The sequence below is a fragment of the Mus caroli genome, unplaced genomic scaffold, assembly GCF_978045245.1.
Source record: "Mus caroli unplaced genomic scaffold, Mus_caroli_1 scaffold_2, whole genome shotgun sequence".
Lineage (NCBI taxonomy): Eukaryota > Metazoa > Chordata > Mammalia > Rodentia > Muridae > Mus > Mus caroli.
The window spans coordinates 159,273,248-159,286,209 of NW_028227257.1; the positions used below are offsets into that span (position 1 = coordinate 159,273,248).

General features: G+C 40.0%; 1 protein-coding gene across 1 annotated transcript in view; it reads right to left on the reverse strand.

Moving 5' to 3' along the window:
• Gpr158 (G protein-coupled receptor 158) overlaps window positions 1-12,962 on the reverse strand; it is a 406,464-nt gene that overhangs the window by 217,798 nt on the left and 175,704 nt on the right. Inside the window, exon 3 of the mRNA XM_021152640.3 lies at window positions 2,625-2,727. Within this exon, the coding sequence (XP_021008299.1) occupies window positions 2,625-2,727 (103 nt within the window). The remainder of the gene's footprint in view (window positions 1-2,624; window positions 2,728-12,962) is intronic.

Below are 12,962 nucleotides of genomic sequence, written 5' to 3' on the forward strand. Positions count from 1 at the left end.
TTTGCATAGACCTTAGTTGATAACATTCATTTTCCTGGTCAGAGTGTTAGATTTTTTTCCATAGGAAAGGACATGGTTAAATGCTGGAGTTTCATGTGATCTGACAAGGCATCCAGAAAGATATATTTGGCCTAAAATATGGGCTTCAAATTATTACAATAGCTGGCTTCCTGTTCAGTCACTAAGTAAAGTCAGTTTTGGTTAAGTATGTGCTGAGGTCAAAGCTACACTCAACTATAGACCAACCTTCTGAAAACTGTGGTCTCTGGAAACAGTGTGCACAACATGAGAGTTAGACTCTTAACAAAAACAAAGCAGCTTGTCCATAGAGAGTGGGTCCAGTCTATACTTAAAACACACACACACACACACACACACACACACAACAGTATTTAAAGTAAGAAAAAAAGTAGGAGTGTGCAAATTAAATAAAGCTAAGTTGTTAAAGGTTAGCCAGTTTCTCCTGGTGGTATTATAAGCGGGTGGCACAGTCATTCTCTGGTCCCACAATATTTAGATGTTTTATTTCAGTCACACAGTGAGAGTTGAGAACAAATGTGGGTAAACCACATGCAAAATACCAAATACTTTCACACAACACAAGTTAAGCCTACCCCTTCTCCTTCAGTGCTGAATCATAAGTTATGGCTGGACCAGAGATGCGAGGAATGCCACACTAGCTATGACATTCACGGAGCTAAGTAGACACACACACACACACACACACACACACACACACACACACACCAGAAAAGCATCAACATCCTAAAATATTATCACCATGGTTATTGATTCCTTTCTATTATATCCTTTCTATGGCCTCTGAGTAAATTTGAAAAGTCCTGGACCTTGAAATTTTTGCTCAGTCTGTCCTTGTTTCTGCTGATTAGAATCTGAGCACTGTATACCTGGGTTTCCAGCTGCAGCTAGGACTCCAAACTGGAATCAAGCTATCTAGTTAGTTCATGCCCTCCCTGAAAGCTCCAGTACTCCAACAACTCAGGTTGTAATACTCAAGTCTAGTCCTGTTTTCCTGAAGGCTGTCAGTGAGAGTTTCTGTCCTGAAGTCCCACTCTACATGTTCTTCCCACATCAATATAGCTCATTTCTTCAATTTCATCAAACCAGCACAAGTCTCCCCACCCCCACCCTGTGTACCCTCCTTCCTTTCTTCTATGTCTTCAACAACAGAGCCTTATGTTACAATGTAATGGTGAGGCAGCTTTCCCACTGCCACCCTGTCTCACAGCAAGGGAACTGACTCATTCTCCTTACAGAGCCCACTGCACATAAACGTAGGACTTCTGTCTAAAGACAGAACCTCCACAGTCCTGCCTACACCCACTTCTCTGAGCAAGAGTTATACATGACTGGGGAACCAAGAAGAAACTGTAAATGGATTCAGGGCCCAAGAATGAGGTTTCCTAAAAGGAAGAAAACACTCTACTGATAAGCCTATAAATGTCTGCCAAAATTCATAGAGGTCAACTGTCACAGTAGAGGTTCAAATGTACTCTTGAACATTGTCTGCTAGAGATCCATTAACATGGGGCAGTAACAGAGGGCCAATGATTCATGGATCTATATGAAAGAGACATATGTCTAAATTTTAACAGCCTCAAAATTCAATTTTTTAATGAAATCCCCACATTTTTACCAACTACTTTCCTCATTATCTTGTAATATATCCAAAAGCTAGCTACAGGTCAATGTGGCCACAAAGAATTCTCTATGTTATGAGAAAATAAACTCAGTATTTAAATTCTCTGGAATAGGAATAGAGTAAACAGATGACCATAACCGAGGTTCAATGCAGGAGTATAAGCCTTGTATAATCACTCCACTTTGGATAGGAAGAGATGTGTAAATATGAGAGCTGCGGGCATTGTGTAGCACAGTCACTCCCACAATTATACTCTGTTAGGGGAGGATGGATGAGTGGGATGGGAGGGAAGAAGTGTCAATGCGTGAGCCATGAATGGTGGACCTTGATGCAAATTTTAGAGTAACTCCAGGGAATCATTCAGCCCCAAAATAGAGAGCTCGGGCCTCCAGTCATGAAGGCCTGAGTTCTTCAATCTGGAAAGCTTCAAAGGATTACCTTTAGCCTCGGAAATCACCCTGGCAACGTCTTTCATTTGATGAGATCCTGAGAAGATCCCATTAATCCATAACTGGCAACTTCAACAATGGAAATTGGATGATCATAAATGTGTGTTGTTAAGCTGCTCACTGATCATGTTCCATGCACTATTGAAAAGTAACATGGAAACAAACTCATAAATCAAATAAATGGACAGAGTACATTTTAGAAACTTTCTAGTAACAATTCTCAAAATAAAACCCTAAAGAGTATTCTCCCAGAGGTACGATATCTTCAGGCTTTTGAATGTTTTACAAACTAAAATATTCCTAAGCACATGTTTTCATGCTCTGCCACACCCAACACTGAAAATGCCAAACCCAAATAAAAATGCATTAAGTGATTCAAGAAAACCAATGAGATTTTGAACGTATTACCTCAAGTTGTCAATGAGCAGATTACCGACAAAAATTTATTATCATCCAAGAACCTGAATGATTGTGTGCGTGCATATGTATGTGTAGAGGCAAAGAGCACTTACTCTGGAAGTTGTTCACTGAGAAGACACGGGGATGATAGAATCCTGCTTTGCAAATGCACTGATAGGCTCCAAGCACGAATCCCAGGCCTTTGATTGGCATACACTACAGGGAAGAAAAAACAGCAATGTAATTGATCACAGTGTGGTTCACATCATGAAGATTCACATATATCTATCATTTCAAACATTAATAAAACTAACACATTTTCTACAAATAAAACATTTCATTTTCCAACTTTTAGGTTTGTTTACCAGCTGATTCTTTAGATGTAACACTTTCTTTTCTAAGCATATATTGTGAAGGGCACTGTCAAGGCTAACTGCTCACTTACTCAGTTTAAAACATGCTTTGGTGGCTTGAAAGAAAATGGCCCCATAGGCTCACAGGGAGGGGTACTATTATGAGGTGTGGTCTTGTTGGAGTGGGTGTGGCCATGCTAGAGGAAGTGTGTCATTGTAGGGGTGGGTTTTGAGATTCTATGTTTAAGCTACACCTAGTATGGCACATAATCTCCTTCTGCTGCCTGAAGATCTACATGTAAACTCGCAGCTCCTCCTGCACCATGTCTGTCTGCGGGCAGCCAGGCTTTCTGCCATGATGATAATGGACTAAACTTCTGAACTGTAAACCAGACCCAATTAAATGTTTTCTTTTATAAGAGTTGCTATGGTCATGCTGTCTCTTTCAAAAATAAAACCCTAACTAAGACAAGTTGGTACTAGGGACCAGCATATTTTTATGATAGGCCATCTGGAACATACTTTTGTTTGAAGGAATATGGACCTTGGATTAGGTAAGCAGCTGAATACTTTAAGTGGGGCTTAATGAGCTGTCCTAGTAAGAATATGGAAGACGGTGGTGCTGAAAGGGATTTGAACTGTGTAGGCCTGGCTTTGTTCAATGGCATAGGGATTTAATTTGTAAGATGAGAAGTACCTAGAAATCTGTTATAAAATGCTCTGAGTAGTCCATCACTGCTGAACTGTTTTCGTCAAGGAGAATAACACAGTTACATTTAATATATGTAAATGTGTTTAAGTGTTCTAGAACAAAATGGCCCCTCACTCAGGATGTGTACATTATGGGTCATACTGCAAATGGGTGACATGTAACATGCCTCACAAGGCAGACTATCAGCTCCTAGTCAACAGAACTGCAGAGTGGCCAGCCAGATACTATATGCCAAACACTGTTCTAAGAGTAGCACAAGTCCCAGCTCACCCCAAAGCAGGTCCACTACTATCTTTACTTTGAAAATAAAACCAGAGTGCAGAATGCTAAAGTAAGTCTCCCAAAGTCACACAGTCAGCATGTGGCAAGGCTGAACATTACCCAGGGCCCTGCTCCACAGAGAATAAGGACTGCTCATCAAGAAGGGCAGCTTACAGTCAGCTGTATTTTATAAAGCAGCAGCTGACAGTAGCACATGGTTGCTCTAACATCTGTTTTGATTGTTCTAATGCTTTATCTTCCCATTCTTTTTGGTTTCAGGCAGCATTGTATTTGAAATCAATCAGTTCCTAGTGCAGAATTCTTCAACTTGGACTGTGAGAAATAAATATCTATTTGGGAGCCATACAAAGGAGAGTGTTTCTTTTCTACCTAGATTTCCTGAACACAGAAGCCTGATATTAGGATGGGGCTATTGGGTAAACTCTGATTTAAAACCCCACCACATCATGCATCAGCAAGGTAGGGCCATGGAAACTTTAACCCCAGCAATGGAGATGGGAATGGCAGAGACAGGAGGATTGCTGGAACTTGCTGATCTGCATCCTAGCTAGCTCTATTTTCAGCAAGAGATTCTTTCCTTTCTCAAAGGGATAAAGCAGATAACAATAAAACAAGATACCTAGAGTCCTCTTCTGTCCATTGCATGCATGCCCACATATACTGTAACACACACACACACACACACACACACACACACACACACTGCACCACAAAATAAAAGATGCTCTTGCCTCTAATACATCATAAGGACACAGATACATAATTCCAAACAAGTCAAACAAATGCAACAATGGAAATATACATAGCAGTGGATGGTGATGCAGTAATGGAGGCTGATGGAGCAAGGGATGCTGATGCAGCAAGGGATGCTGGTGCTGCAAATGAAACATACATAGCAACAGAAGCTAGTGCAGCCTGAAAGCCACTGTACAGATAAAAGCTGCAGAGTTTCCATGGTAGCCAATTTTGTCACTTTCCCCCATCTTGAGGACCTTTCTGCTTTGAAGGAAGACTGATCCACTTCAAGAAAGTGTCCTGCTGTGCTGAATTTACTAAACCTCATTCAAAAGCAGATGACAATGCCACAAAAGCTAGAAGACTAGAAAGCTTGACAATGGCAAGATGAAGTATGAGGAGTGTCCTGGATTTGAAAAGGATGGCAGTTTTGCTTGCTTTCCTTGCTTTTAAGTTTGTCTTTATAAGAATACTGCAATGATGAGTCTGCCAATTTAAGAAAGGGTTTAGAAGAACGCTTTACTAAAACATATCAAATTATAATTAGAACTCAGTAGGTTCTTCCCTACAATGGTTATCCATTGAACAAAGCTGAAGGGAGACTCAACAAAGAAGTCTGAAAGGCCTCCAGGCAATGAGAGATCACACTCCACCATACAGGCCATAAAACCATCATCCAGGGAAGCAAGAACTCATGAGCATCAAATGATACAGCATGCCACTGGTGAGAATGTGGGCTATACCTGTTGCTAAAATTCCTTACTGGAGGAGATATAAACAAAATCCACCTCTCCTCCTAAGGTCCCAAAGACAAACCAAGGTATGATTCCAACAAAGTTCACTATAAGGAGTCAATGAGTTTATAGGGCTTCCTTAGAGAGCATCAGTGAGGGATTACCTACTGGAGAGTGGTCACTTCCCAGACAAAAGGCAACACCAAGAAGTCTTACCTAACAGAAGGATGGCTTTTCCACAGCTGCCTTCTTCAATATAGGGACCCGTGTTCCCTAGTTTCCTCTAGACCCTCTCCCAGGCTACATGCAACTGGGGCAGAACTGCATCCAAAAGGTTGGATGGGATGACTGTATACTCATGGGGTGCTCCCATGACCCTGCCTGTCTGCCTGTCTATGGGGTTGGGGTGGAGGTAAAACAGTCAATAAGCTCCGCTGCACAACCAAAGTTGGTGGTAAATGGCTTGGAGAAGAGGCTTGTGCAACACATTTCACTATCATTCACTAGCTGCCTAAACCCTGTTTAATATCATGATCGATTGAGACAGGGAGTGGAGTGAAAATGTTTTCATTTATAATCTATTTCAACTTAAAAATAAACTTTTGTTATTATTAATTTTTGTGTTCTTGCTATACGTAGTGAGGCCAGCCCACAAAAACAATAGGAATCTAGTATATACATGCAAGTGCATGCACACACACACACACACACACACACACACGTCAGAAATATGTACAAGCACAGAACACTCACAGAGTTTGATCTGACTAGGGAAATCCATGGCATATCAGAGTAAGTGAACCCAACTTTGCAGACCCATTGGCACCAATAGCCCCAGAAGCTTGAGAGACACCAATCCTTAAAGTTTGTTACTTTTAAAATTAAAAATACTTCTTCTCCCCAGTACACCACAAACTCACTATGCCTCATGCTTGCACTAGTTAGCCTGTTCTCCTGGGGTAACAATTTATGAGCATCAAAGACTTCATTTTCACTCTTCACTGAGTTTTGTTTCTTCTCTATGGTACACAGTTTAATGCAGTAAGGAAAAATATAGTTATGGTCAAGGCCTTGGTTTATAAGTCACAAGCACAAAATAAGGCACAGATAGGAAGTCACTAAATCTTGTGCTCTGCTCTAGCTGGCCATAACTCACATGCTGTGTGTACTTTCCTTGGGATAATCTACTGAGCTCAATTCTTTTTTTAGAATGAAAAATAATACAAATAGCAGAAATTAATATGAATAATATAATGAGATTCAAGTTAATTTATTCTCTAATGTGGATAAAAGTCAAGATACAGAAACTTCCTCAACTGCCTTTGATAATTCACTTTCTCTGAGTCTATACCTGGTCTCTTGATAAAACCAAAAATGTCTCTCCTCTGACTCAAAGCTAAGCTCACCTCCTTCTTTGAGGTAAGTGTTCTCCAGTCTTTTCAAGCATGTTCCCAGTGACATTGTTAAGCAACAATGACCACTTTCTTGTTCAATTATCTCACTTTTACGGGCAAGTTCCCTCATTTAAAGGTTTAAAAAGTTTAAAATCTCAGTCCTGAGTTCATCTCCAGCTGCTACCCAACCTTCTGCACAGGTTGAGCTCTCTGCATCTCTATTTGCCTATGCTCATTCTCTAATCAGTGTACAGCAGACTGGCAACCATCTCCCTTACTTCCATGAACACACATTGCTCAAGCCACAGTGTCAGATGGAGGACACTTTCAAGTCATGTTTCCTTTTTACAGATGCAGAGCTGCTGATAAAAGGAAATAAAACTTGAGGCCTGTGATTCATGTAATGTATGTCAAATAGCCCAAAGAGTTGTTTGTGAGCTTTGAAACCTGGGGCTGAGAACATAGCAGAACAGGCCAGAACAAGCCCGGGCATGCCCGAATTCGTCTTGAAGCTAGGTCACCTGGTTGTAAAGATAAGGAAAGGAATGCAGGAACTGGTTCTGACTATCTTGGCTGACTCATTGACCATCTGGCAGCCTGGCATCTCCTGCTTACCTCCCTTTTCTATAGGGAGCATAGTTAAAGGCTGAAACATTAACCAGATACATTGTCAACTCAGATAAGCCCCCAGCTTTAGAATCCTTATACGCTCCGGCCTGCACATACTACTCTGCTGACTCATAATCATGTTGCTGATGTTTGAATGGGCCAATCATATGTAACCATGCCAATTCTTCATAGCCCCTAAACCCTACCCTACAAAAACCCTGAGTTTTTGAGTCTCAGGGTCGATTCCTCTGTCTCCTGCATGAGATACATATCGACCAGGAGCTCCGCCATTAAAACTACCTCATGCTTTTGCAACAAGAAGGTCTCTCATGTTTCTTTGGGTAACCCCGCGTCCCAAGACTTGAGTGGGGGGCTCCTTCTTGGGGTCCTAGACTGGCAGTTTCCTCCTTCATCAAACTCTTGCCTTGGTTTCCTACTACCAATTCCTATTCTCTACTTAGATCCTTAGATACATTTCTGGTCCCAAACTGATATACTTCTCCTTCTTGGACTTAGCCAACTGGAGTTTCCAAAGCTCCATTCTATTTTTTTTTTAAACTCTACATTTGGTTTACATACTATCATCTAATTTTTTGTGCAAGTGTCAAAACCAGTTAAGTTGTTTCTAACTGAAAAGGTCTGAATTAAAAACCTTTGTTTTTCTTTTCAATCCTATATAAATGGAAACTTTACCTTCTCCTTGCTACTATAATGCTCAGAAAACCTCTGTGTTTACTTTAGTACATTAGTACAACAGCTTCATACATGGTTTTTCAAATTCGCATCCCTCCAATCATTTTCTATACACATTTCTTTGTAATTACTCTCAGTTTCACAGACTATATAAAAAGTTATCATCAGAAAGGTTAAAATAATGAAAAGTCTCTGGAACACATACTGAGTATACTAAAACCAAAGAAATACTTTCAGAAACATATTTCTTGACTAAAATATTTTAAAAGTTGGTTGACTAAAGGGTTTTTGAAATTACAATATAGTAATAAACATAAAACTAAAAACTAGAAATACCTCTGGGAGAGAGCTGGTCTCCAAGTAGTGCCAACACACCTGTGAGCACAGGTAAGACCACCACATCTGCTCGAATCCCTGGCCAAATAGGGACCTACCCAGAGCCATCAGGACACAGGAACCAAGCAGCAGCCTGGGACCAGATTCTTCCAGTTCCTGTTTGCATCCTGGAGCTGACTCTGTGCCACAGCTTTCCATAGCCAAATTTCTCCTGGAGAAAACTGGTCTCCCAGGAGTTGCAGGAGGGACAAGCCACAGTCAGAGACAGAAAGACCAGCTAACACTAGAGATAATGAGATGGCGAGAGGCAAGGGCAAGTACATAAGCAACAGAAACCAAGGATACTTGGTATCATCAGAACCAAGTTTTCCCACAACAGTAAGCCCTAGATATCCCAAAACACCAGAAAACTCATAGCTCTGAGTACCTCCAAAAAGAAACTAGAGAGAGCATACACTAGCAGCTTAACAGCACACCTGAAAGCTCTAGAACAAAAAGAAGCAAATTCACCCAAGAGGAGGAGATGGCAGGAAAAAAAAAATCAAACTCAGGGCTGAAATCAACCAAGTAGAAACAAAAAAGAACCTATACAAAGAGTCACCAAAACCAGGATCTGGTTTTTGAGAAAATCAAAGACAGATAAACCCTTAGCCAGACTAACCAGAGGGCACAGAAACAGTATCCAAGTTAACAAAGTCAGAATTGAAAAAGGACATATAACAACAGAAACTGAGGAAATTCAAAAGAAATTATCAGATTCTACTACAAAATCCTATATTCAACAAAACTGGAAAATCTGGATGAAATGGACAATATTCTAGGCAAATACAAAATATCAAAGTTAAATCAGTATCAGATAAACCATCTAAACAGTCCCATAACCCCTAAAGAAATAGAAGTAGTCACTAAAAGTCTACCAACCAAAAAAGTCCAGGACGAGATAGGTTTAGTGAAGAATTCTATCAGACCTTTGAAGAAGACCTAACACCAATACTCTTCAAACTATTCCACAAAATAGAAACAGAAGGAACACTACCCAATTCTTTCTATGAAGCCACTGTTATGATGTTACCAAAAACACACATAGAACGAACAAAGAAAGAGAACTTCAGACCAATTTCCCTTATGAATACTGATGCAAAAATACTCAATAAAGTTCTCACAAACCGAATCCAAGAGCCCATCAAAACAATCATTCACTGCAATCAAGCAGGATTCATCCCAAAGATGTAGGGATGGTTCAATATATGGAAATCCATCAATGTAATCCACTACATAAACGAACTCAAAGGAAAAAAAAAAAAACACAGGATCATTTCATTGGATGCTGAAAAATGCATTTGACAAAATTCAATATCCCTCCATGTTAAATGACTTGGAAAGATAAGTAATTCAAGGCCCATACCTAAACAAAGTTAAAGCAATATACAGCACACCAGTAGCCAACATCAAACTAAATGGAGAGAAACTTGAAGCAATCCCACTAAAATCAGGGACTATTCAAGGCTGCCTACTCTCTTCTATCTATTCAATATAGTACTTGAAGTTATAGCCAGTGCAATTAGACAAAAAAAAAAAAAAAAAAAGGGATACAAATTGGAAAGTCAAAATGTCACTATTTGCAGATGACATGATAGTATATTTAACTGACCCTAAAAATTACACCAGAGAACTCCTACAGCAGATAAACGACTTAAGCAAAGTGGCCAGATATAAAATTAACTCAAACAAATTAGTAGTCTTCCTATACTCAAAGGATAAACAGGCTGAGAAAGAATTAAAGGAAATGACACCATTCACCATAGTAACAAATAATATTAAATACCTTGGTGTGACTCTAACCAAGCAAGTGAAATATCTATACAACAATAACTTCAAGTCTCTAAAGAAAGAAAATGAAGAACCTCAGATGTTGGAAAGATCTCCCATGTTCATGGATTGACAGGATTAATATAGCAAAAATCTTACTGAAATTTCAACAAATGGTGCTGGCACAACTGGTTGTTATCATGTAGAAGAATGCGAATTGATCCATTCCTATCTCCTTGTACTAAGGTCAAATCTAAGTGGATCAAGGAACTTCACATAAAACCAGAGACACTGAAACTTATAGAGGATAAAGTGGGGGAAAAGCCTTGAAGATATGGGCACAGGGGAAAAATTCTTGAATAGAACAGCAATGGCTTGTGCTGTAAGATCGAGAATTGACAAGTGGGACCTCATGAAACTGCAAAGCTTCTGCAAGGCAAAAGACACCATCAATAAGACAAAAAGACCACCAACAGATTGGGAAAGGATCTTTACCTATCCTAAATCAGATAAGGGACTAATATGCAATATATATAAAGAACTCAAGAAGGTGGACTCCAGAAAATCAAATAACCCCATTAAAAAATGGGGCTCAGAACTGAACAAAGAATTCTCACCTGAGGAATACCGAATGGCAGAGAAACACCTGAAAAAATGTTCAACATCCTTAATCATCAGGGAAATGCAAATCAAAACAACCCTGAGATTCCACCTCACACCAGCCAGAATGGCTAAGATCAAAAATTCAGGTGACAGCAGATGCTGGCAAGGATGTGGAGAAAGAGGAACACTCCTCCATTGTTGGTGGGATTGCAAGCTTGTACAACCACTCTGGAAATCAGTCTGGCGGTTCCTCAGAAAATTGGACATAGTACTACCGGAGGATCCAGCAATACCTCTCCTGGGCATATATCCAGAAGATGTCCCAACCGGTAAGAAGGACACATGCTCCACTATGTTCATAGCAGCCTTATTTATAATAGCCAGAAGCTGGAAAGGACCCAGATGCCCCTCAACAGAGGAATGGATACAGAAAATATGGTACATTTACACAATGGAGTACTACTCAGCTATTAAAAAGAATGAATTTATGAAATTCCTAGCCAAATGGATGGACCTGGAGGGCATCATCTTGAGTGAGGTAACACAATCACAAAGGAACTCACACAATATGTATTTACTGATAAGTGGATATTAGCCCAAAACTTAGGATACCCAAGATATAAGATACAATTTGCTAAACGCATGAAACTCAAGAAGAATGAAGACCAAAGTGTGGACACTGTGCCCCTTCTTAGAATTGGGAACAAAACACCCATGGAAGGAGTTATAGAGACAAAGTTTGGAGCTGTGATGAAAGGATGGACCATCTAGAGACTGCCATATCCAGGGATCCATCCCATAATCAGCTTCCAAATGCTGACACCATTGCATACACTAGCAAGATTTTGCTGAAAGGACCCAGGTATAGCTCTCTCTTGTGAAAGTATGCAGGGGCCAAACAAACACAGAAGTGGATGCTCACTGTCAGCTATTGGATGGATCACAGGGCTCCCAATGGAGAAGCTAGAGAAAGTACCCAAGGAGCTAAAGGCATCTGCAACCTTATAGTTGGAACAACATGATGAACTAACCAGTACCCTGGAGCTCTTGTCTCTAGCTGCATATGTATCGAAAGATGGCCTAGTAGGCCATCACTGGAAAGAGAGGCCCATTAGACTTGCAAACTTTATATGCCCCAATACAGGGGAATGCCAGGGCCCAAAGAATGGGAATGGGTGGGTAGGGAAGTGGGGGGGGGGGTATGGGGGACTTTTGGGATAGCATTGGAAATGTAATTGAGGAAAATACGTAATAAAAGAAATAATAATAAATAAAAAAAATCTTACTGAAAGCAATCTACAGATTCAACGCAATCCCCACCAATATTCCAACTCAATTCTTCATAGATTGATAAATAGCCATTTGCAAATTCATTTGGAATAATATAAAACCAAGGATATTGAAAACTATTCTCAACAATAAAAGAACTTCTCGGGGAATCACCATCCCTGACCTCACCTTGTACTACAAACAATTGTGATAAAAACTGCATGATACTGCTACAGTGACAGGCAGGCAGTTTTATGGAATAAAATTGAAGATCCAGAAATGAACCCACACACCTATGGTCACCTGATCTTTGACAAAGAAGATAAAATCATGCAGTGGAAAAAAGACAGCATTTTCAACAAATGCTGCAGATTCAACTGGTGGTCAACATGTAGAAGAATGCAAATTGATCCATTTTTATCTTCCTGTACAGAGTTCAAGTCCAAATGGATAAAAGACTTCCACATAAAACCAGATACACTGAATCTAATAGAAGAGAAAGTAGGGGAAAGCCTAGAACACATGGACATAGGGGGAAAGTTCCTAACTAGAACACCATTGACTTATGCTCTAATATCTAGAGTTGACAAATGGGGCCTTATAAAATTGAAAAGCTTCTGTAAGACAAAGGACACTATTACTAGGACAAAACAGCAACCAACAGATTGAGGAAAGATCTTTACTAATTCTACATCCAATACAGGGGGTGGGGCAGTGGTCTATGTCAATTGACTCCTTTGTCAAATGACTCAATAAGATTCAACCCGTTTCAGACACTGAAGGTTTTATTTGGTGGCAAATATGTCTAGCTGGGGTACTGTAATATGGTGAACTCTTTTAAATCTCTTTCGTATATGTACATATCTTAGGAAGCTTCTACAGTAGTAGGTTTCCATATGGCTTTTCAAAAGCCCTCTGGTGA